Consider the following 24,743-nt stretch of genomic DNA (forward strand, 5'->3'; position numbering starts at 1 on the left):
CCTTTGCGGACCTCAGTGGGCTCAACCCCCCTTAGCAGCCGAGCACTCGGCCATGTCATCGGAGACGTCAGCCGAGCCTGTGAGGTTCTTCCCACCTCCATGGAGCGGGGCTTTAGCGTGACGTCTTAAACACGTTAGACAAAGCATGACGATAGCATCCGTGCTCAGCCGTGTGCCTCGCTCTAGAGTCTCTGCAACTCTCCCGTCTCCCAGGGTTACTCTGGGAACTGGCAAAACAGATGCTCCAGTACAAACAGTCACGGTCTAAGCCTTTCAGAGCCCAGGGACAGAGAGCTGGGCCCCAGGGAGGTCCCCCGCAGGGCACGCAGGGACGCACTGCCATTTCTCCTAATGCCCAGAGCGGCCAGGCGGCTGTCTGGGCCGCACAACTCAAGCCAGAGTCCACCATGAACACATTCGAACCGCGTGTGGGCGTCCGGCCGTGCCTGGGGCCTGTGGATCAGACCCCAGCTGGCCCCCAGGCCCCTGTTGCTGTGGATTTTGGGGTCACGCGTGGCTGTGTCAGGGACTGCTCCTGGCTCTGTGCTCAGGGCTCTCTCCCAGCCTCTGTCTGCCTGGCAGGCCCCCTCGCCCCTCGCCCCTCTCCTGACTATTGGGGTTCTGCAGGCTCTGCCCTGAACCCTCTTCTCTCTCTCTCTGTCACTCTCCGTCTCTCTCTGTCTCTGTCTCTGTCTCTCTGTCTCTCTCTCTCTCTCTGTGGCTTTTTGGGTCATACCCGGCGTTACTCCTGGTGGTGCTCGGGGGACCATATGGGATGCCGGGGATCGAACCTAGGTCAGCTGCGTGCCAGGCAATGTCCTCCCCACTGTGCTGTCACTCCGGCCCCTCCTTCCAATTCGTGCCTTGTCTATTTTCCTGCCGTGACTCCAAGAATGACCAACAATCGGGTGAGAGCAGGCTAGGCGAAGTGTCCTGCCAGGCGAGCCCAACCACCTCGCTCTTTGCTCCTGAGGCCTCCCACAGGCCTCCCAGGGGCGTGAGGGGCCTCGCTGCCCCCACCAACCCACCAGAGAAGCCCACCCGGCAGGCGCCCACCGTCCCCTCTGTGCTCCCGGAGACCGGAGCTTCTCTCCCGCGCAGCTGCAAGCAACGCATCCACCTGCAGGGGCACCTGAGTGGGCAGCACCGCCAGACAGCCGGCGTGGGGGGCTGGACGGCAATGCACGGGCAGCACTTAGAGGCCCATCGCCACTCTGGCCAGACGCCGCCCCCGACCCTTACGGCAGAAGCTGCCCTCAGCAGCTTCTCTCCCCGCCTGGGACCCCGCGTCTCTCCGGGCTGTGTGCTCGGTGTGGGACTCAGTGGCCCCAGGGACACACTGGCAGAGGGAGGGAGGGACGGGCTTCCCGGGGTCCAGCCCTGCCAACTGCACCATGACGTCTGGGTCCCCGGGCCACCGGGCGGCAGCAGGCACCTGAACGCTCGTCCTGGTCACGGCCTGGAGACACAGCTGGCACTGCCACCGCCCCGGCTGCTGGTCCCTTTGCCAGCACGGGTGTCCCCACTCTTCGTCATGGCCAAACGTCACCCCACCTCCCGGGGCCCGGAGGCGGTGGCTCTGAGCCGGGCCTGGCGGAGAGGCTAAGGCGCGGCCCGAGCAGAGCGAGCTCCGAGCTCCGGGGATGAGGGAGAAGAAGGGGCCGGGGAGAGGGAGAAGGGAGAAGGGGCCCCGCAAGCTCAGGAGCACGGGGCCAGGCGGTGAGGCCAAGCCAGGCGCCTGCTTATGCCTCAGGCTAAACCGACTCCATGAGCACTGTCGGGGCTCGCGCCCTGCCTCCCGCCCCCGCACACCCCGCCGTAGCACAGCGCCCACCCCTCGGCCTTGGTTTCCCTCCCACCCAGAAGGGTCCTGCTTGGCGGCCGGCAGGCTGTGCGCCCAGCCACGATTCCCACACAGGCGAGAGGGTACCGCCGCCCCCCTGCGCCTCTCAGCACGGCCCACTCACCACGGGCACACGCACCGCGGGCACACTCACCGCGGGCACACTCTCCGCGGGCACACTCACCGTGGGCCCACTCACCGCGGGCCCACTCACCGCGGCCACACTCACCGCGGCCACACTCACCGCGGGCACACTCACCGCGGGCACACTCACCGCGGCCACACTCACCGCGGCCACACTCACCGCGGGCACACTCACCGCGGGCCCACTCTCCGCGGGCACACTCACCGCGGGCACACTCACCGCGGCCACACTCACCGCGGGCACACTCACCGCGGGCACACTCTCCGCGGGCTGCCGCCCGTGGCCGGGTCTCGGCTGGTTCTGGCCAGACCAGGCCCCCCTCTCCCTCCCCGCACGGACTACACTCGTGACCCTCCATCCTGTCCACACACCCCAGGCCGACCCCCACGGCCGGCTGTCTCCCTGGGCACGGCCCACCCCTCCCCGCACCCGCGACACCGTTTCTGCTCCGCACACCGGCCCCTCCGCCGCACTTGAACCCGCGCTCATTCCAAGGCAGGTCCCCAGCCTCGGGGGCCCACCCCCGCGCCCCCCAGGCTCCGCCTCTCCCGCGGTCTCTCACTCCGCCACACACCGATGTTTGCGTCGGTCTTTATTTCACTTTGCGGAGGAGAGGGGCGGGCCTGTGCCCGGGACCCGGCGTGCCGCAAAGCCACCGCCGCCCCGGCCCTGCGCGGTGCGTGTACTGGGTGGCAGTCCCACACTCGCGGGCGGGTCAGTCACTGACAGACCGGGGAGGTCGCGCGGCGCTAGGGCCTGCCTGCAGACCAGCGCCCCACGGGTGCCCGCCAAGCACCCACAGGGGCCAGCAGGTAGCGAGCGCGGCAGGGTCTGGGCAGGGGGCGGCGAGGGCGCGGCGGCTCCCTGGCTGCAGGGGCGCGGCGAGGGGGGAGGCTCCCTGGCTGCAGGGGGGCGGGGAGGGGGAGGCGCCCCGGCTGCAGGGGGGCGGGGAGGGGGAGGCTCCCCGGCTGCAGGGGGGCGGGGAAGGGGGAGACTCCCTGGCTGCAGGGGAGCGAGGAGGGGGGAGGCTCCCAGGCTGCAGGGGAGCGAGGAGGGGGGAGGCTCCCAGGCTGCAGGGGAGCGAGGAGGGGGGAGGCTCCCTGGCTGCAGGGGAGGGGCGGCTCCTCGGCTGCAGGGGGGCGGGGATGGGGGAGGCTCCCCGGCTGCAGGTGAGCGGGGGAGGGGGAGGCGCCCCGGCTGCAGGGGGGCGGGGAGGCGCCCCGGCTGCAGGGGGCGAGGAGGGGGAGGGGCCCCGGCTGCAGGGGGGCGGGGAAGGGGGAGGCTTCCCGGCTGCAGGGGGCGAGGAGGGGGAGGGGCCCCGGCTGCAGGGGGGCGGGGAAGGGGGAGGCTCCCAGGCTGCAGGGGAGAGAGGAGGGGGGAGGCTCCTCGGCTGCAGGGGGGCGGGGAGGGGGAGGCGCCCGGCTGCAGGGGGGCGGGGAGGGGAGGCTCCCCGGCTGCAGGGGGGCGGGGAGGGGGAGGCTCCCCGGCTGCAGGGGGCGCGCCCGCGCCGACCGCGGGCCTCTGAAGGCCGGCCCCGGGAGGGCGGAGAGACTGACCGTACCTACGACCTCGTCAGCATCCTCACTGCCCGCCAAGACAACCGCCAAGACCGCGCGCGCCCGAAAACGCCGCCGGGGCTCACCGCGGGGGCGGGGCCGAGGCGCTGGGCGGGGCGGGGCCGAGGCGCTGGGCGGGGCGGGGCCGAGGCGCCGGGCGGGGCTGAGCCGAGGCGCTGGGCGGGGCGGGCCGGAGCCGGAAGTGGGCCGCGCGGGGCGTGTCCCCTCGGGCTGCCCGTGCGCTTCCGGTGTCAGGCCGCCCCCTTCCGGCGGCGGCGGCGCCAGGGCGCGGGCTGGGACGCGGGCGCAGCGTTGGCGTCACGGCGCGTCGGCCAGTGCGCCGCGGTGGCCGCCCCTGGCTCAGCCCCCGGGGGGTCACCTCCCGGCCAGCTCCGGCCAGTCCTCCTCGGCCGGCCCGGCTGGTCTCCCCTCCCCCCGTCAGCCCCGGGTCAGCTCCGGGTCGGCTCCTCCGTCACCCCCCGGTCACTTCCCGGTCGGCCCCCGTCGGCCCCCTCAGCCCCCCTCAGCCCCCTCAGCCCCCCTCATCCCCCTCAGCCCCTCTCAGCCCCCCTCAGCTCCCCTCAGCCCCCTCAGCCCCCCTCAGCTCCTGCCTCAGCCCCCTCAGCCCCCTCAGGCCCCCTCAGCCCCCCTCAGCCCCCTCAGCCCCCTCAGTCCCCTCAGCTCGGGGCCGCTCTCTCGGGCACAGCCCCGCCGGCGTGTCCCCCGGGGCCCTGCTGGCCGAGCCTCGGTCACGGGACCCCGCGTCGGCAGCGCCGCTCTGGTGGGCCCGGAAGTCCCGGGTTCGCCGTCCTCACTGGGTCCCCAGGTCCCGGGGTCAGAGGAAGCCGGGCCGCCCGCAGCAGCAGGCGGGGCTGGGGCGCTTGCTGGCGGGAGGCGCCCACAGAGAGACCAACAGAGACAACCCAGAGTCACGAGTCTTGTACAGTGAGGCAGGAGTGGGAGGGAGGCAGGAACTGGGGGGCGGGCGGCTCTGCGGGGCGCCCACTCTGCCCCAAGCCTGGCCGCCCGCTGCTCCCAGAAAAGGGGACCCCGGCCCACTGCCCCCACCCCCACGCTGAGGCGGGAGCACACAGTGGACCGGCGAGCGGGGGCGCGGGTGCAGACGCCGTCTTGGTGCTGTGGGCGGGCAGAGACCCTACTTAGGAAAGAAGGGGGCTGTGGACGAGACTCCCTCCCTTCTGGGACTGGGCTCGCACCTGTGCTCCTGAGGGGACTCCCCTCCTTGTGCTCAGTGTACTTTGAGATGTGACTGAGTCAGTGGTCTCACCCAGAGCTCAGCCACTGAGGAGCTGGTGAGGGGACTGCAGGGTGCTCCGGCCCTCCCGCAGGCAGCAGTGGAGACGGTCCCATACGGTTCGCAGAGGCCAGAGAGCCAGCAGGCCGGGCTGGGCTGGCGGGTTGGCTGGGTCCGGACGAAGGTTTGTCAGCGCACAGCAAAGCCTGTGTGCCTGCTGTGGGGAAGGGTTTCCCAGACGCGAGGGAGCACGGCGGAGCAGCAGCTTCCTCTGCGCCCGCTGTGGCCGTAGCTCGAACAGGCCCCATTTCAACCCTCCCAGCCTCTGTGAGCCGCTTCCCAGCTTGGACCCTGCACCCTGCGCCTCTACGCGTGTGGAGAAGCCTCTCCCGGGCGCTGCCTGTCTTCCCGAAGGTTCGCTTTCTGGAGGAGCCGCGGGCCGAGCAGGCTGATGAGGAGGCTTCCAAGCGGGGCGGTGAGGAGAATGGCCAGGAATGCGGCGGTCAGCACGTCCATCCCGTACTCCTCTAGCTGTGTCTGCCCACGGGCCCTGGCGGTGTCCAGTGCCACGGAGCCGATGGCAGCCTAGGGAAGGGCAAGAGCGGGTCAGAAGAACCAGGGCGACAGCGGGGCCGCATCTTGCTGCTGCGTGCGCCCCCCAGAGCTCCGCTCATCTTTCAGATGCCGTGCCGCAGCTTTCAGGGAGCAGCGCCCCCCCACGGGCTTTGCAAGGGGCAAGGAAGACGTGCCACTGATGACAGCGTGGGACCCCTGCGCACTGACCTCCCCTAGTCAAGGCCACGCCCCCCCATTCTCTTGGATGATAATTCAGCAAGAATAAGAACAAAGAACGTCGCCGTGCTTACGGGAAGACTGAATTTTCAAATGGCGAAATCCCTAATGAGATGGATTTCGGGACTGCCTGCTCCGCCTCCTGAGCACTGATGGTGAATGGGACCTGCCAAGCCCCAGGTTCATCTACTCGGGGATTGGGATGATCTGTCGCCTCGGGAGATGGTGGGAGAGGTTTTACGAGGACTGTGGCTGCAGGAAGACAGGCTGGAGGGCTGGAGCCGTGCACTGCAGGAGAGGCCCTGATGGCCCTGTCATGGGCGTGTCTGAACATCACTGCCAGGTCTCCACAGCCAGGCAAGTATCACCCGGACGGCCAGGCAGTGTTCAGTGTCCCTGAGCATCGCTTGGGACACCCTCCTCCACCACCACCACCAAATAATGTGTCTTCTAGAAAGGCCTCCGGAATGACTCATTTTCTCATTCTTTCAATGCCGGTGGGAAAAAGCACGCCAATGAGCCTGGCTATTCTGACAGCAGCACCAGCCCTGGGACAGCCGACACAGAGACACCCGCTGCCCTGCCCCCTACTGCCACAGAGATGAGCCACACAGCCTGTGGTCCACACAGAGCTGCCCCCGGGCTTCTCTGCACCTAGGGACTCTGGGTGCTGAAGTTCTGGCAGAAGTGAGAAGCAGAGACTGATAACGGTCCCCCACAGAGGAACGGGCGTGTGTTCCTTACTCCTCCCGCTCTGCACCCCGGGGTGGACGGCACGTGCTGAGCTCTGGATGCCTGCAGCTGTGCTGCTGGAGGGAGAAGCGCGGGCTTTATCCCTGGGTACCGGACACTGTCCTCTCGTGTGCGCATGCACAGGGATGTGTCTGGGGAGCGTGTGCCCTGGGTCATGACTTAAGATACATTTCTCAGAGCAAGTCATAGAAGAAGAAGACAGGTTTTGAAAAATGCTACTAAGTCTTGTGCAGTAGTAAAAGGAGGAAAAGGAGACTCTGGCACAGTGCTTTGTTAGAGCATATATTATTCAACATACTGTAGATAATTTCTCCTACTTTAAAATGTGTTCGGGGGCTGGAGCTATAATACAGCGGGTAGAGCATTTGCTTTGCATGTGACCGACCTGGGTTCAATCCCTGGCATCCCATATGGTCCCCCCAAGCACCGTCAGGAGTAATTTCTGAGTACAGAGCCAGGAGAAACCCCTAAGCATCGCCGGGTGTGACACAAAAAGCAGAAAAATTAATTGTTCTGATGGCAGAAAGGTGCCTTCTTTCAAATCTTAATGTTTAAAAACGAAATGACCCTACTGAAGCTTCTAGAGTGATTTTTACTTTGCTTTTGTTTGGGGGACGCACCTGGTGGTGCTCAGGGGTCACTCCTGGGGGTGTTCAGGGAATCCTACTCAGTGCCAGGGATTGAACTGGGGTCAGCATCGTAACCCCTGTACTATCTGACTCCTTCAAAGCATAGATTAGAAGAAACTCTTCTCAAGTCAAACTTCAGTGACTTATCTTTGCCAGTTGCAAATCAGTCGTTTTATTCAAACATTCCAAGTTATCACAGAGAAAGCAGAGTCAAGATGGGAGGCTGCTCCCCCAGGCTTACCTGCACGGTGGCCTTGGGAAGCCAGGCAAAAGAAATGAAGATTTTTTCCTTCAGGTTGAAACCAGCAAAGCACACCATCAGGAATGTTGTCAGAATCCGGATCAGTGCAGCACTGCTCAGGATGGCTACACAAAGGCCTGCGAGAAATGCTCAGCTCAGGACTCGATATGATACTGATGGAGAAAATGGCATTTCAGGGCTATGGCACCAAAGTACTTCCGACAGGAAAAATCCAAACACTAAGGAGACTATGAAGACAGAATGCTTAGGCAGAATTGATTCAAGCAGTATTAACAATCAACCAGATAATCTGTTTAAAACAAAGTTTTTTCCTGGGGCTGGAGCGATAGTACAGCGAGTAGGGCGTTTGCCTTGCATGCAACTGACCCAGATTCGATTACCAGCATCTCATATCGTCTCCTGAGCACCGCCAGGAGTAATTCCTGAGTGCAGAGCGAGGAGTAACCACTGTGCATCGCCGGGTGTGACCCAAAAAGAAAAAAAAAGTTTTTTCCTTAGGTTAAAACCAAAAATTAAACATCTGATTTTTCCATTAGTGAAACTGGGGTGTTATTTTTCTTATACTTTTATAGTTTTTATAGTTTCCTCTAAAACAGGATTGAGATGTTATTTTTCGTATACTTTTATATTTTCTCTAAGAAATTTTTTCAATAAGAATTTATTGAATTGTAATGATGCATGGCAAGATCTGAGCCAGGTACTGACACTCAGTGAATTCCAGAGTTAGAGAGGGAAACATCAGCAGCCAATTTATGTATTATCAGAAAAGTATTGTAGAAATGCACGTCATAGGACAGAGAAATGAGTCATTTCATCAAGAAGGATGATCATTCTTTTTTTTTGTTTGTTTTGTTTTTTTTGGGTCACACCCGGCGATGCACAGGGGTTACTCCTGGCTCTGCACTCAGGAATCACTCCTGGCGGTGCTCAGGGGACCATATGGGATGCTGGGAATCGAACCCGGGTCGGCCGCATTGCAAGGCAAACACCCTACCCGCTGTGCTATCACTCCAGCCCCAGGATGATCATTCTTTATCAAGCAAAAGATTAGAGGCAATATTCAAAATATCTCTCCGCCAGTATGAAAACAATCAGCAGAAGCAGAGCTGGCTGGGCACTGACCAAGAGGGATTTAAGGGCAGCCCACCATGTCTCCCGTCGTGCTGACTGACAGGGCTTCATTCTGTCCTGTAGAGCGTTTCTCACCTGGAGCCCATGTGGCACACATGAGACCTCAGGAGAGTTAAGGGGCCACAGGTGAAAATCATGTAAATGGGGGCATGGCGGAGAAGGGGGACATGGGGAGGAAATGAGGGTGGCAGGAGGCAGGGGAGGAAAGAGGCAGGAAACAGGGCTTTAGATCCCTTTGCTGCAAGGGTTAAAAGTCATCTGACTTTCGAAAGAGGACTGAGACCAGGCTGCTGAAGACTGTTAGGCACTCGGCACTGTCACCTTACCAGGGATGACACACACAATGACACACATCTACATTTACATATGAATACACATTTGCTGGCCTCACACAGGCAAGGCAAGTGCTGTGTGCTGAGCCCCACTCCCGGCTCCTACAAAGGAGATTAAAGGTGTGAAATCTCCCCTTAGACCAGCAATTACTCCCCAACCAACCTTTCTAAAAGACTTTGATCACAGTTAACTGTGTATAAAACCATGACTATGAGAACCCTTATTCACCTACATTTCAGCTGGACATCAAAAGAGCTGATTTTAGCAAAAGTAAACTTTGCAAATTCTTACCTACAGTTTCTGGTCTGAGAGATGCAATGGAGACTTCTGATCCAATCAGTCCAAAGAGAAGTGGTTGAAAGACTTCCCAGACAACTGCAATGATTTTCTCGACCTCTGCCTAAAAGACACAGAAATACACACACTTTAATTACTTTTACTAATTTGGATTGACTTGACATTGACTCTATTCTGAGGCATTCATAAACAAAAGTTTGTCTAAAGTAGGACAACAAAGATGAATAAAGATAAGCACAGTTAAGAGGTGCTTCAGTATGGGTTAGCAAAACTGAATACTTATTATACTTCTTATCAGAGCCTGAATATAGTACAGCAGGTAAGGCACTTGCCTTGCATGCAGCTGACCAAAATTTGGTTCCTGGCACTCCATATGATCTCCCAAGCCCCACCAGAAGTGATTCCTGAGCACAGAGCCAGGAGTAAGTTGTAAGTACTACCAGGTGTGGCCCCAAACAAACAAAAAGATGATTATGATGTAGCCTTTGGAGGCCTTCCATTTCTTTTTTTTCTTTTTTGGGGGGGATTTTTTTTGGTCACACCCGACGATGCACAGGGGTTATTCCTGGCTCTTCACTCAGGAATTACCCCTGGCGGTGCTCAGGGGACCATATGGGATGCTGGGAATCGAACCTGGGTCGGCCGCGTGCAAGGCAAACGCCCTACCCGCTGTGCTATCGCTCCAGCCCCTGGAGGCCTTCCATTTCTGAAAGCATGGTCTTGGTGTGTGTGTAGCTAATAACGTGGCATACTTATTATTAAGTTAAGACTTCTGCTCATTTTCACTCAACAACATGATACATAGATCTTATAATATTAGTGTGTATGTGGATGCATGCACCTCATTTTCACTGAGTGAAAATCTGCAGTATGAAGATACCAAAGTCTATTCAATCATTTTTTAATTGATGGGCCTTCAAGTTGATTTTTCTATAACTGTATTAAAATGATATTTAGGGCTGGAGCGATAGTATGGTGGGTGGACACTTTCCTTGTGTGAACCTTGGTTAGACCCCCCGCATCCCACATGGTCCCCGAGCACCACCAGGAGTGATTCCTGAGTGCAGGGTCCGGGGGTGAGCACCGCTGGGTGTGGCCAAAAACACTAGAAAAAGAAAACCCCGGAAAACTAAATAAATATAACATGCTGCCTCGCATGCTGCCATTTGTGCTGATTCCAGCATGGGCCAGTGCCAGCTCGACATGCTTCTACCAGCCCATGCGCAAAAGTGCAATTCCTGTTTGCTTCCAGGCTGTGTCAGTTACTCATTCCTGCCCGTGGTGACAAGTGCCCCTTCCCGGCGGCTCTGCAGGAAACGGGGCCCTTGAGGCTTCCGTGAGTGTGTTGAGGGGAGTGCGGGGAACCGTATCTGTTCCTGCGTGGGGCCGATGAAGAGGCACAGAAAGAGCTTCTGTGAGAGCCAGCTAGAGCAGGAGGGGTCACAGAAGCTGCACTGGGGTCGAAGCTTAGCACACCGACGCTGGCACGTCCCTGCATGTCCATCACAGAGGGCACCAACAGACACGGTCCCTGGGATGCACATTTCACAGGGAATGTTTAGTTTGGCTCCACCTGACAGGTGGAGCACGAATGAGGCCGCCAGGTGGCGAGAGACACCAATGCAGCAGTCACTGTGTTAGAGAGGGAAGGGCTTGGGAACGCAGCAGCTGACCAGCAGGGGGAACGCAGCAGCTGACCAGCAGGAGGACCCTAGGCTCAGGAGACCGCAGAGTGGCAGAGCTCCGGGCACACAGCCCCGGACACGGCTTCCCCAGGCAGGACCCCAGAAAATGCGGCCGGGTCACGGCTGGGCATCAGGCATTTCATTTCTGCTTTCCTGGATGTCACAATGACTCGAGGACACTGTTATTTCCCCCCACTCACAGTTGAGAAAAGGGAGCATCCGAGGAGTGAACGCTGGAGAATCAGCGCGAGAGGCCTGGGCTGGCAGGACCCTCCCTCCACAGCGCCACTCTCGGGAGCAGGAGCAGGGAGGCCCGCAGTTCCCAGCACGACATTTTGCACAGCCGTGGCCCCGCCGAGAGCCAGACACTGCCCTCGGGCAGCAGGAAACCGAGGTGGGCACCAGCCTGGTGCGAAGCAGGCAGAGAGGCTGCCCGGCTGGCAGAGGGCAGCTCCTGCCCACCTCCTCCTCCCCCGAGATGCGCGTGTCTGAGAGCTGATGGGTTCAGGAAGCAGACAAGGGTGTCACTGCAGCTGGACGGGAGGGAGGCTACACCCAAGCCCCCCAGGAGAGGCCACGGTGGGCGTGCAAGGGGTTGTGTGAGCACCCCCGACAGACACGGGTCACTGCATGCAGGCTCCTGAGACCCAGTGACCCACTGGCCCAGCGTCAGGGGGTGAGTGCGGAGAAAGCTCAGTCTGACAGCACCGGGGAGCAGGAGAGCTCAGAAACCCGCCTCTGGGGGATGAGAGGGAGAGCACAGCAGGTAGGGGGCTGGCCTTGCACACGGCCACCTGAGGCTGGACCCCGGCACCCCAGAAGGCCCCCCCATACCACCAGAAGTAAGTCCTGAGTGCAAAGCCAGGAGTAACCCTGGACATAAAAAAAGTAAAGAAAGAAACTCACCTTTTGGTCGGCCCATCCCCTGCCTGCAAGGAAGGCCAGGACGAGGGTGCAGAGGCCCCCCGAGCCGGGGAAGCCGAAACGCACGCTGCTGAATATGGCCAGCACAGACAGCCCCAGCGCCAGGGAGGCACGCTTCCACGCCAGTCGGCCCTGGGGGACGGGGCAGCGTCAGGCACGGGACAGAGAGCCCTGCACACCCACTGACGCGTACATGCACACCTACACCTTACCTGTACAAGCACACCTACACCTTACCGACGTGTACACACACACGCCTATATCTTACCACACGTACATGCACACCCACACCTTACCAATGTGTACTTGCACACCCACACCTTACCTATGTGTACACGCACACCTATACCTTACCTACACTACACGCATACCTATACCTTACCTACACTACACGCACACCTATACCTTACCTACACTACACGCACACCTACACCTTACCTGTACAAGCACACCTACACCTTACCGACGTGTACACACACACGCCTATATCTTACCACACGTACACGCACACCCACACCTTACCAACACATACTTGCACACCCACACCTTACCTATGTGTACACGCACACCTATACCTTACCTACACTACACGCATACCTATACCTTACCTACATGTACATGCACACCCACACCTTACCTACACTACACATACACTACCTTACCTATGCATGCACACACACCTACACCTCACCTACGCATACACACACCTGCACCTTACCTACACTAAACACACACCTATGCCTTACCTATGTGTACATGCACACCTACACCTTACCTACGTGTATACGCACACCTACGCCTTACCTACATGTATATGGAAATCTAAATCTTACCTACATGTACACACGCACCTATACCTTACCCACACATACACACACATCCAAACCTTACCTGCGTGTACACACACCTGCACCTTCCCTATGTGTACATACATACCTGCACCTTACCCATGTGTACACGCACACCTACACCTTACCTACATTACACATACACCTATACCTTACCTATGCATACATGTACACCTACACCTTACCTATGTGTACATGCACACCTACACCTTACCCATGTGTACATGCACACCTACACCTTACCTATACGTACATGTACACCTACACCTTACCTACACTACATGCACACCTACACCTTACCTATGTGTACATGCACACCTACACCTTACCCATGTGTACATGCACACCTACACCTTACCTATGCGTACATGTACACCTACACCTTACCCATGTGTACATGCACACCTACACCTTACCCATGTGTACATGCACACCTACACCTTACCCATGCGTACATGCACACCTACACCTTACCTATGCGTATATGTACACCTACACCTTACCCATGTGTACATGCATACCTACACCTTACCTATGCGTACATGTACACCTACACCTTACCTATGCGTACATGTACACCTACACCTTACCTATGCATACATGTACACCTACACCTTACCCATGTGTACATGCACACCTACACCTTACCTATGCGTACATGCACACCTACACCTTACCCATATGTACATGCACACCTACACCTTACCTATGCATACATGTACACCTACACCTTACCCATATGTACATGCACACCTACACCTTACCTATGCGTACATGTACACCTACACCTTACCTATGTGTACATGTACACCTACACCTTACCCATGTGTACGTGCACACCTACACCTTACCTACACATTACTCACACCTGCACCTTACCCACGCGTACGTGCACACCTGCACCTTACCTATGCATGCGCGCACACCTAATCCTTACCTACATGTGCATGAACACCCATGCCTTAGCCACGTATACATGCACGCCTAAGCCCCACCTTACACCTAAACCCACAGGCACACTGACATCTGACATCTAAGTCTACACCTGACACCTACCCCCATACCTCAGACTTACACCTAGACCTACATCTTACACGTTCACCTATACTGAACGCCTAGACCTACACTCACACCTCAACCCACACTTGCACCAGACTCACACCCACCCTCTGCCTGTATCTCTCCGACAGCCCAGCCCACACCTGGGCCCTGCGCCCCAGGGTCCCCGCGCCGTGAGCTGGCCTGTACACCCATACCCTAACTGGTGCTCCCGCCCCCTGCGCCCCTACACCTGCACTCTGCCTGTGCGTACCTCGCGGTGCCGAGACCTACCTCTGGGTCTCGGTGGGTCGCGGGGCAGGGGTGGGGTGCAGAGTCTCACGTAAAGCATGTGCCCCACCACCGAAACGCCTCCCGTGGCCCTTCCAGGGAACAAGTTCTATTTGTTTCAGGGCTGGGACTTGGCCCCCCTGGCTCTGTGCTCGGGAGCGACCCTGGGGTGCCCAGGGACCACAGATGGTGGGGTCGTTCAGACCAGGCGACATACAAGGCAAGTGCCCCGTGCCCGAGCCCCAGGGAACAGTTTTAGAAAGAGGCCTTTGGGGGTTCCACCTTGGAATCACCCATGCTCCAACCTGGGGCGTGCGATTCCCTTCTTTTACCTTGTGGCCTTCTTTCCTTTCTCTCTCTCATACTTCTAGATAATAAACTGCCACTGTCACTGTCACCCCGTTGCTCATCGATTTGCTCGAGCAGGCACCAGTAACGTCTCTCACTGTGAGACTTGTTGTTACTGTCTGGCATATCCGATACGCCACGGGGAGCTTGCCAGGCTCTGCCGTGCGGGCAGATAATAAACTACTTTACTATATTGAAAAAATAAAAAGGGCCTTTCATAAAATTCCACGGGGTTGTGTAGCTAAAGTGAGTGGGTTGCAAACATTTGCTTTAAAATAAACACAAAATTTATTTTTATTTCTCTTTTTTACTTTTGATTTTCGGGCGACACCCAGTAGTGCTCAGAGTACTCCTGTCTCTGTGCTCAGGGGTCAGTCCTGGCAGGGCTCAGGGGACCAGATGGTGCCAGGGGTCAACCTGGGTCGACCACATGCAAAGCAAGAGTCATTCCTGCTGTTCCTTATTATTTATTATCAGTCAATGCTTGATCTTTATACCTACCTAAATACTCACATGAAAATGTCCAGGCCAGGGGCTGGAGAGATAGTGCAGGGGTTTCATCGACCTTGGCTCAGGCCCTGGCAGTACATATGAACCCTGGCAGATGTGATCCCTGAGCACAGAGCCAGGAGTGAGCCCTGAGCACAGAGCCAGGAGTGAGCCCTGAGCACAGAGCCAGGAGTGAGCCCTGAGCACAGAGCCAGGAGTGAGCCCTGAGCACAGAGCCAGGAGTGAGCTCTGAGCACAGAGTCAGGAGTCAGCCCTGAGCACAGAGCCAGGAGTGAGCCCTGAGCAGAGACCCGGGAGTGAGCCCTGAGCACAGACCCGGGAGTCAGCCCTGAGCACAGAGCCAGGAGTCAGCCCTGGGCACAGAGCCAGGGATGAGCCCTGAGCACAGACCCGGGAGTCAGCCCTGAGCACAGAGCCAGGAGTCAGCCCTGAGCACAGACCCGGGAGTCAGCCCTGAGCACAGGCAGGAGCGAGCCCTCAGGTGGTGTGGCCCGGAGCTGCCCCAAGGCCCCGGTGGAGAGGCCTCGAGTGGAAGCAGCCGAGGATGCTTTGGCCGCTCCTGGCCCCGAGGGAACAGCCCCGCATGACCTGCTCCGCCGAGAGCGTTCACAGACGCAGCCGCCGCACAGACACGCCCCTTACCTGGTCGCGGCTCGGGAAGTACTGGATGAAGAGGCCCGAGAGAGAGCCGGCAGCCAGCCCGAGCACTATCTCCAGGACGCCTCGGAGCATGCTGAGCGTCGTGGAGCCTGCGGTGCACACAGGGAAGCTGCAGGCAGGCCCTGGCCGCTGGCGCCCTGCCCGGTGCGCCCGAGCACTGCCGCGGGACACGGGGCCTGAGCAGATGCGCCAGGGGGAGTCCCGGGACCCTCCCCCATAAACTGAATGCTGCCGCCAGGCGGCCTGCTCGCCTCCGGCTGTGCTCGGGAGGAAGCTGACGGCGGCTCAGGCCGGGCCCCAGGGCGCCCCGCACACCCGCTCCCCCTTCCCAAGGCCCCGCCACCCCGCAGCTCGCTCGCACACGCTGTCCCGCCCTCCGAGGCCCAGGGCGCTGCAGAGCCGGGGAGCCCCGAGCCAGCCGGGCGCCACGCGGGGCGTGGGCGGGGAGGCAGGATGTGTGGCTGTTGCAGAGCCTCCGCCGCACGCGTGCCAGGCTCCGAGACGCGCAGGCACGGGAGGGGAGCACTGGCCACGAGAGCGTCTCACCTGTGGAGAAGGCCATGCCCAGGCAGGTGTTGAAGCCCGTGATGGCCAGGATGTCGTCGAAGCTGCCGGCAGCCATGAGCAAGGTGGGGACACCCTGCTCTACCCCGTAGCCGTCCCCCTGCAGGAGGAGCATGGAGGGCACCACAACGGCCGGGGACACGGCGCCTAGGACGAAGCTGAGGGGCCACGCTGAGCCGGGGCCTGGGGCCGGGGCCCTCCCTCCGTGCCCCTGAGGGGGGGAGACCAGGCTTCTCGAGCTGCAGTGCTCGTCCCTCCGCCCACGTGTGGTGCAGAAGCCCCAAGGCAGCCTCAGGCGGGTTTCCCTAGGGCTCCGGGTGGGACTAGACCCTCAACCTGCCTGTTGCATTTGCTCGTCTGCTCAGGGTCACACCCGGCAGTGCTCAGGCTGTACTCCTGGCCCTGTGCTCAGCGATCACTCCTGGGGGGGCTTGTGGGAACACGGGGGATGCCAGGGATGACACCCAGGTCGGCTGTGTGGGGGGAAAGGCCTCCGTGGCCGTACGCTCTCCGCCCAGAGCCTGCCTTCAGAGGACAGGTCGTCCTGGCGGGTGCGAGACACTCGGGCTCTTTCAGTCCCTGTGGTTTGAAAGAACAGACCACGGGGTGCCAACGCCACACACACACACACACACACACACACACACACGCACGCACATGCACACATACATGCACGCACACGGTCAAACACACATGCGCATACATGCACACACGCATACACACATGTATGCACACAGTCAAACACACACATGCGCACAGATACACATGCACGCACACACAGGCACACACATACACATGTACACATGCACACACACGCACACGACGATGGCCAGGCCTGTCCAGGTCAGTGCTTACAAGGACGGGCCCACGTTCTAGGGACAATCTGAACAGAGGCCCCGTCGTGCGGGCACCAGGGCGGGAGGCCTGGGCCTCTCGTGGCCTTACCCCAGCAGGAAGGCCCACGGCCACGGCAGAGCCAGCAGGAAGTGGGCGAGCAGTGCGGACGTGCAGGCCTCCACCAGGCAGGGGCCCGCGGACAGCCTCACGCAGACGCCCTTCAGCTTGCGCAGGGCCTGGAACGACAGAAGCCCGGGGGGGCTGCTCGGGGGCGTCTGTGGTGCGGCAGATGCTCCATGTGATGAGGCGGGTTTGCTCGTTTGCTTGTTGGGGGGCCACGCTTGGCGTGAGTCAGGACGGACTCCTGATTCTGTGCTCAGGGCTGACTCTGATTCTGTGCTCAGGGCTAACTCCTGATTCTGTGCTCAGGGCTGACTCTGATTCTGTGCTCAGGGCTGACTCCTGATTCTGTGCTTAGGACTTACTCCTGGGGATGCTTGGGGACCCTACGTAGCACTGTAGCACGGACGCACTGCCGTCCCATGGTTCCTGGATTTGCCCGAGTGGGCACCAGTAACGTCTCCATTGTGAGACTTGTTGTTCCTGTTTTTGGCATCTCGAAGCCACCACAGGGAGCTTGCTGGGCTCTGCCGTGCGGGTGGGATACTCTCGAGAGCTTGCCGGGCTCCCGAGAGGGGCGGGACCTGCGTAGTGCTGGAAACGGACTCGGGGCTGGCTGTGTGCAAGGAGGTACCTTGCCCGCTGCGCTGCCCTGCAGGCCCCCTCCAGCCGCCTCAGCAAGGACAGACAGCGCCCTCACTCCAGGGGACACCCAGACGGCGCAGCCGGGGGTCACTTTCCCTGCACCCAGGGCCCGGTGTCCCGTCACAGCGTGTCTCAGCGAGGGCCATCGAGTCCCAGCACACCCTCAGGCACTCGAAGGGGCAGAGAGGGGCATCACGCACGGGGCCCACACGACACCAGGGCCCAACCTGGAGGGTACAGGAAGGACACCGGGAGGGGCGGCCGTGGGGGACAGTGGAAGGGGCCTGGCTCTGGGGGGAGGACAGCGCCCGGCACTCAGCTGTCACCGGCATGCAGGTGGCCTGGCCTCGGCTGCGTGGTCAGTCTCGGGGGGCTGCGGGGGACGCTGGGGCAGGGGGCTCTGGGAGAGGCGAGCACTGTCCGCTCGCGGGGCCCGGGGCTCTGCTCACCTGCCGCTACCCCCGCCACTGCGCTGGTGTCCGGTGGGCACCCGGAGGGGCCGCGTGCTCTGCAGACCCCTCCTGCTGCTCTTGCACCAGCTGCCCGCCCGAGGGGTGCAGGTCCAAGCGCTCGCACCCCTGCCTTCCCGCAGAGCTGCCCCGTCCACCCGCGTCCTCCCGAGGGGCCCCTCTTCCGGGAAGGGGAACGCCCCGCTCTCCCTCGGCCCCAGGACACAGCCCTCGCCTCGCCCCCGGCAGGCCGGAAGCGCGTCCACTCCCCATCCGGAGCCGGCCCGACGCTGGCAGGGGCTCCTACCTTGGAGTCCAGCCCGAGGCCCGCGCGGACCAGGATGACGGCCAGGGCCACGCTTCTGAGCGCCGAAGACCACCTGGGCTCCACGTGGATGCTATCACTCAGCGCGGGGACGTTCCTGAGCAGGAAGCTGGCCAGCAGCATGCCTGGGGTGGGGGGGGCAGTGAGTGTCCTCAGAGCACAGGGCGAGGCGGCCAGGTGGCCCCTCCAGGAGCCGCGTCCACTCGGCTTTAGGTCTGAGGGGAAATGCCGCCAACGTCGAAAGGGGCGGGCACCACAGGCCTCAGTGCCGAGTCTCCCTTCCCAGAGCCGCAGCTCCGCCGAGAGCACCAGGTCCTCGGGCTGAGAGAGCAGAGGGCGGCCGAGGCCCCGTCGGGTGTGCCAACACCTGGTCCCCAAGACCTGCACGTCCGACTCTCTGGGCCCTGTCTCGGGAGTGTGACAGGCTGAGCCAGGCAGGATGTGAGAAGGAGCCGGTTCCTGAGGGAGAGAGCGTGTGGCCGCCATGGACCCTGAGCACCAAGGCATCGTCTGCTCCCACTCGGCCGCCACCCCCCGCCCCAGGGCTGCTGTGGCGTTCCCAGGCCACTCTCGGAGACCCCCACCTCTCTCTCTCTCTCTGTCTCTCTCTCCTAGGGAGACCCCCACTCTCTCTGTGTGTGTCTCTCTCTCTGTCTCTCTCTGTCTCTCTCCTAGGGAGACCCCCACCTCTCTCTCTGTCTCTGTCTCTCTCTCTCCCTCTCTCTCTCTCCTAGGGAGACCCCCACTCTCTGTGTGTGTGTGTGTCTCTCTGTCTCTCTCTGTCTCTCTCCTAGGGAGACCCCCACCTCTCTCTCTGTCTCTGTCTCTGTCTCTCTCTCTCTCCCTCTCTCTCTCTGTCTCTCTCCTAGGGAGACCCCCACCTCTCTCTCTCTCTGTCTCTCTCTCTCTCTCTTAGGGAGACCCCCACCTCTCTCTCTCCCTCTCTCTCTCTCCTAGGGAGACCCCCACCTCTCTCTCTCTCTCTCTGTCTCTGTGAGAGATTCCACACGTAATTCAGCATAAACTTGCACGTGTGTGTACGTGCTTCTTGCAGGGAGCACAGAGGGGAGACACCTGCCATGGCACCGTGGGCCTGTCCGCCTGACACTTTCCCCCGGGCCGCGCCTCCCTGCCCTTGCTCCTTCACAATCACTGCTGGGTCTCACGCCTGCGAGGGCTGTCCCTTTCGGAACCACTAATGGACCCGTGGGAGCTTTCGAAGTTTCCTGTCCCAGCAGAGCTGGAAGGACGGCTCACACACCAAGCACTCCCGCAGCTGCCCATGCCGCCCCGTCGGGCCTGCCGCACCTGGGAAACCTGGCTGCGGAGGGCCGGGTGCGAGCAGGTGTATGAAGGTGTTTGGAGCTGTGCTCCGGTGTGAGCAAGTACATGCAGGTGTGTGCAGGTGTGTGCAGGTGTGCACATGTGTGTGCAGGTGTGTGCAGGTGTGCACAGATATATGCAGTCGTGTGCAGGTGTGCACAGGTGTATGCAGTCATGTGCAGGTGTGTGCATGTATGCTGATGTGCACAGGTGTATGCAGTCATGTGCAGGTGTGTGCATGTATGCAGGTGTGCACAGGTGTATGCAGTCATGTGCATGTGTGTGCATGTATGCAGGTGTGCACAGGTGTATGCAGTCGTGTGCAGGTGTGTGCATGTATGCTGATGTGCACAGGTGTATGCAGTCATGTGCATGTGTGTGCATGTATGCTGATGTGCACAGGTGTATGCAGTCATGTGCAGGTGTGTGCATGTATGCTGATTTGCACAGGTGTGCACAGGTGTGCTGCAGGCTGAAGCCTGGGGGGGAAGCCTGACCCGGGCTGCAGGGAAGCCCCTTTCATGCTCTCAGTGAAGCACCGGAGCCTCTTCCTTGAGGAGAACTTGTCCTTCCCCGCTGGCCTGCAGAGGCCGCAGGCACCGGCCAGAGCTGTCACTGGGCGCCCGTCTTGTCATCCTCTCTCAAGTCATCTCAGAGCAATTATTATGGAGAAAAAGAATCGTTTGGGAAACAAGGGAATGAACCATTGTTCGCTTGTCCTGGGGCCAGCCGCAGCTGTGCTCCAGGCTTACCCCTGGCCTGTGCGCGGGGACCACGCCCGGCGGTGCAGGGGACCATAGGGGTGTCGGGGTGTCGGGGGCTGAGGCAGGGCCGACCGCCTGCAGACAAGCGCCCTCCCTCTGTTCTATCTCCACGAGAGCCCCAGAGAGACGGGAGGGCCGGCACTCACCCAGCAGGGCTGGCGGCGGGGGCAGCGCAGGCAGGCGCAGGAGCCGCAGGAGCCGGCCCCCAGCGATGGCGCCGTAGAGGACCATCAGGACCCCAAACAGGTTTCCGCCCGGGAGGCCCTCCTGGGCCGCGACAGACCAGAGCACAGCCCACAGCAGCACCGCCATGGCCGCTGGAACAGAGAGGGGTCCTCAGCGCGTGCCACAGGGCGGTGACCGCGACCTCACCGGGGCCTGAAGGACGGCAGGGACACGGGCCTGGGGTGGCCATCGCCTCAGCAGCCCAGGCCTGGACCCTGGCTTCCGGCCCGCCCGCAATGGTCTCTCCACAGACAGATCCCCGGCGGCTCACAGCGGAGAGAGCGGGCGGCGCCCGCCCAGGGCAGACACCCACAGGCGCCGGGCGGCCTCTCCAGGAACCCGCAGCACACAGCCCAAACACTGAGCTGGGTGGGCAGCTTCTTGGCACGGGGCAGTTCCCTGATTCTGCCCTTCCTGCAGGAGGGGGCGGGCAGAGGGGGACACGCGTCAGAAGCATGTCAGAGAACAGGCGTCACGGCACGGTGTGTCAGGGGAAGCCTCAGAGAACAGGCGTCGGGGGAAGGGGTGAGGGAACTGGAGCTCCCTCTCTCCCTCCCTCTCTCCCTCTCCGTCCCTCTCTCTCTCTCCCTCCCTCTCTCTCCCTCTCTCTCTCTCCCTTTCTCCCTCTCTCTTTCCCTCCCTCTCTCTCTCTCACACACGCACGCACACACACATGTGCACGCACACACACATGTGCACACACACACACACACATACACTTTTTAAACATCAAAGTGCCTGGACTGGACATTCCGTGGCCGTCCTGCTCCTGGCGGGTGGGCCCTCTGGGACCCCCGGGGCAGCCGTGTCTGTGGACAGGGCTGTGACCACGTGAGCCACGCGCTGCAGGCAATCTCTCGCTCACTCCCCGCAGGGCGTGCACACGCCGTCCTCGGCCAGGGAGGCTCTGCCCTGCCCCTCCCCCCGGGTGTGGGGGCCTCCATCAGGGCCCACGCGGGAGGCAGAGCCCTGCCCTCGGTGGGCAGCCCGCCCGGAGGTGGTTTCAGCTTTTCTCTCGTAGCCTTCTGCTGACACGGGCCTAGTCCTCACACACGCCTGCCCACGCTCTCTCACACACACCCGCCCACGCCCTCCCACGGAGCCGCCGGGAGCGTCTGTGAGAGACAAGTGTCCTTTGTCCTTTCAGTCAGATGCTTCTGGACTCTTCCCAGACCGGCGGCAGCCCTGACCCCCCGGGCACCTGCCGCACGCACCGTTGGTCACCAGTCTGGCCAGCAGGCCGTGCGGGGGCCAGGCCAGGGCTGCCCTCAGCCTCTGCCGGCGGCTGGATGTCGCAGGCAGCCCCTGAGGCTGCTTCTCGTGGCTCCCCAGCAGGCTGCGTCCTTCCACGCAGTCATCCCCACTCGCACCCGGGAGGCTCGGAACCGTCTCCTCCTGCGTGGGAAACAGCAGAAAGGAGCCTCACAGCCGGCACCGTCACAGTTCCACACTGCTGTCCCCAGTCGAGCCTCCGTGACCAGACGCGAGGCCAGCACTGCGGGGGGAAGCGCCACCAGCTGCTGACCGGCTAACTGCGGGGACGGTCTGCTCAGAGTCACGCCTGCACCTTTCCCAGGTGCCGCCCGGCCACAGGAAGTCAGTTCCACTTCACGTGGCAGCACGGGGTGAAGCCTGTGAGCAGGAAGGGCTGAAGCGCCGGCCACCAGCGCCAGGGGCCAGGGAGAGGTGACGGCCCGCTGTGGCGAAGAACAGGCCACACGGGCTAGAGAGAGGCAGGCTAGACTCTTGTCTTGCACGTGGTTGATCTGGGTTCCATCCCCCGCGCCCCGGAAGGTCCCCTGAGCCCGCCAGGAGTGATCCCTGAGCACAGGAGCAGGAGTCAGCCCTGAGCCCCAAAATAAAACAAACAAGAGCCCAGTGCAAGCAGAGCCTCCCCTGGACAAACCTGCAGACACAGCCTTAGCTCGGGGGGTGGGACAGTGAGAGCCTGCAGAGAACGAGATTCCAGTTCCCACAGGGGGGAGAGTGTCTGCTCTGGGGACGAGATTCCAGTTCCCACAGGGGGGAGAGTGTCTGCTCTGGGGACGAGATTCCAGTTCCCACAGGGGGGAGAGAGCGTCTGCTCTGGGGACGAGATTCCAGTTCCCACAGGGGCGAGAGAGCGTCTGCTCTGGGGACGAGATTCCAGTTCCCACAGGGGCGAGAGAGCGTCTGCTCTGGGGACGAGATTCCAGTTCCCACAGGGGCGAGAGCGTCTGCTCCGGGGACCCACCTGCATCTCTCTGCAGCCGCAGACGACAGGGCCCGTCCCAGCGCCCGGTCCAGCACCCGGCGCCAGCTCCTCGCGTCCCGAGGTTCTGGTCTCATCTCCCATGACTGGGACTCCGGACAGGAGGGCTGAGGGCGGAGGCCCACGCCTGCTCTGAAGGAGAGACAGCAAGCACTGAGCATCCCTGCTCCAGCCCCCGCGCTCCTGACGGCCGTCTTCCTGGTCTCAGTTTTAACTGCCAGACTTTCCCTTGGTTATAGCAGCCCCATTCCTAGCTCCCCCCGACCCCGGCCACACCTAGCCTGCCCCGGGACCACTCCTGCCTCTGTGCTCAGGAGTCTCCTGGCTCGGGGGCCGTGTTGGAGCTGGGGGTTGCACCAGGCGGGCCCTACCTGCCGCACACTTCTCTGTCTCTCCTTCTCTTTCGGCCTCTCTCGGAAACAAACAAACCCGCCCATTGGCCATCCCATTTTTACATAATTTCTTTTCCACCCTATTTTTGGTTATAATTTAAATCTTCCAGGCCTCATGGCTGATAAGTCGCTCTCCCTCACGGCCAGGCTGCTGAGGCACGAGGGAATTTTCCAGTGTTGACACGAGCGTGAGTCACACCCCGGGAACTCACGGGGACCCTCCTTTTCAGGGCGCCCCGAGCCCCGAGACAGCCTGAAACTTCCTTCTCCAGGAGAGCAGAGAGGCGCAGCTCAGGGGACTGGCCACACTTTCCAAGCCTCGGGAACCGCTCATTTCCCTGTTCTTTTGAGAAAATGCACCGCAGCGTAGGCGCGTGTTTATGACAGTTCATGGGGTTGGTGGTCACCGTTTTGCTTCTCTGGCAAGCGTGGCCAGGGTGGCAGTCGGGGAGACCCTCCTGCGCGGCCCCTGCCTTCCCGGACCCCACCTCCCCTCCCTGTCTCAAGACCGTCTTGTGAGCGCCCGACTTTCACCCACGTCAGCGCTGGCAGACAGCATCAAGCTAAGGACGTGGAGACACATGCCCACCCCCACTGCCACCTTCTCCACGTCAGCGGGGGCTGCTACTCCTGAAGGCCGACTTTAAATAGCCAAGAAAGAGACATGGTTGCATCTATGTATGCGATTAAAATGGTATTTTTTTTCTTTCTTTTCCCCCCTTCTTTTGGGGGCTTGAGGTGGGTTTGGATCACTGGAGGGCCAAGGGAACACTCTGTAAGAATCTTGGGGCCGGAGCGATAGCACAGCGGGCAGGGCATTTGCCTTGCATGCAGCTGACCCAGGCTCGATTCCCACCATCCCAATATGATTCCCGGAGCACCGCCAGGAGTAATTCCTGAGTGCAGAGCCAGGAGTAACCCCTGTGTGTGATTCCCCCCTCCCCCCCCAAAAAAGAAGAAAAAGAATCTTGATAACCAGGAGGTGCTCTGAAGCAGGAGACGGATGTGGAGGGTGATTTTGCATCTTTAAGAAGATGGAAAGAAAAATAGTGAGGTGGAGATATTTCCTGTTTTATAAGTTATGAAGCATGTAGCATAATTTAGAACCTTTGCTTAAAGAGAATACAAAAACTCGACATTCAATAAAATTGGTATTTGTTACGCAGCACATTGACTTAAGTAAGGTGGCTTGTTTCCCTGCAGAGCTGTTAGGCAGAGGCCTCTCGCGGTGGGACTGACTTATTTCCCCACTGCATCCTGGGACGTCATCAAAGGTCTCGCCCCCTGTAGACGGAGGAGCTCTCAGTCACCGAGACGCTGAGCGTGTGGCTGGGAGAGGAAACCACGGGGCAAATCCCCAGAAAGTGGATGTTCCCTGCACCGCCAGAGTCAGTCTCAGGGAGTCCCACACGCGAAGGTCCTCAGGAAGGACCTCCCCGGCTAAGGCGCAGCCTGCAGCGAGAAGCCGAACAACTTCCCAGCTGTCAACACCGCCAGGCCCCTTGGTCTGACCAAATAGAAATGTGGGAACTAAGATGATTTTTTTAT

At 60.7% G+C, this 24,743-nt stretch overlaps 2 protein-coding genes across 4 annotated transcripts in view; both read right to left on the reverse strand.

The window, feature by feature from the left end:
* LOC101550623 (sodium/hydrogen exchanger 9B1) overlaps positions 1–3,736 on the reverse strand; it is a 38,381-nt gene extending 34,645 nt beyond the window's left edge. The window contains exon 1 of one of the 3 annotated variants that reach the window (XR_008630639.1): positions 3,550–3,736. The gene's annotated coding sequence lies outside the window, so the exon portion shown is untranslated. Of the gene's footprint in view, positions 1–2,562; positions 2,792–3,549 lie in introns of those variants that run through there. The other 2 variants (XM_055141346.1, XM_055141347.1) reach the window with 2 other exon arrangements.
* A 495-nt stretch (positions 3,737–4,231) lies between these two features.
* Positions 4,232–22,945, reverse strand: SLC9B2 (solute carrier family 9 member B2). Its single transcript, XM_004612731.2, has 11 exons — positions 22,786–22,945; positions 21,767–21,947; positions 20,474–20,644; positions 18,223–18,365; positions 16,810–16,937; positions 15,847–16,022; positions 15,283–15,389; positions 11,588–11,737; positions 8,991–9,099; positions 7,215–7,351; positions 4,232–5,384 (listed from the first exon to the last, which is right to left on the reverse strand). The coding sequence occupies exons 1-11, from the start codon at positions 22,885–22,887 to the stop codon at positions 5,166–5,168; spliced, it is 1,623 nt and encodes a 540-aa protein (XP_004612788.2). The 5' UTR covers positions 22,888–22,945; the 3' UTR covers positions 4,232–5,165.
* Positions 22,946–24,743: the final 1,798 nt, after the last annotated feature.

The sequence above is a fragment of the Sorex araneus genome, chromosome 6 (genome assembly GCF_027595985.1).
Source record: "Sorex araneus isolate mSorAra2 chromosome 6, mSorAra2.pri, whole genome shotgun sequence".
In the NCBI taxonomy this organism is placed as follows: Eukaryota; Metazoa; Chordata; class Mammalia; order Eulipotyphla; family Soricidae; genus Sorex; species Sorex araneus.

What these genes read in the sequence shown, in the direction of transcription:
- SLC9B2 (XM_004612731.2), bottom strand. Translation starts at nt 22,887, where the DNA reads ATGGGAGATGAGACCAGAACCTCGGGACGCGAGGAGCTGGCGCCGGGT. An exon ending in GCGGCTGCAGAGAGATGCAG is followed by an intron (nt 21,948 to 22,785) that starts GTGGGTCCCCGG and finishes TTTCCCACGCAG; the next exon opens with GAGGAGACGGTTCCGAGCCT. An exon ending in TCTCAGACCAGAAACTGTAG is followed by an intron (nt 7,352 to 8,990) that starts GTAAGAATTTGC and finishes CATTTCTCGCAG; the next exon opens with GCCTTTGTGTAGCCATCCTG.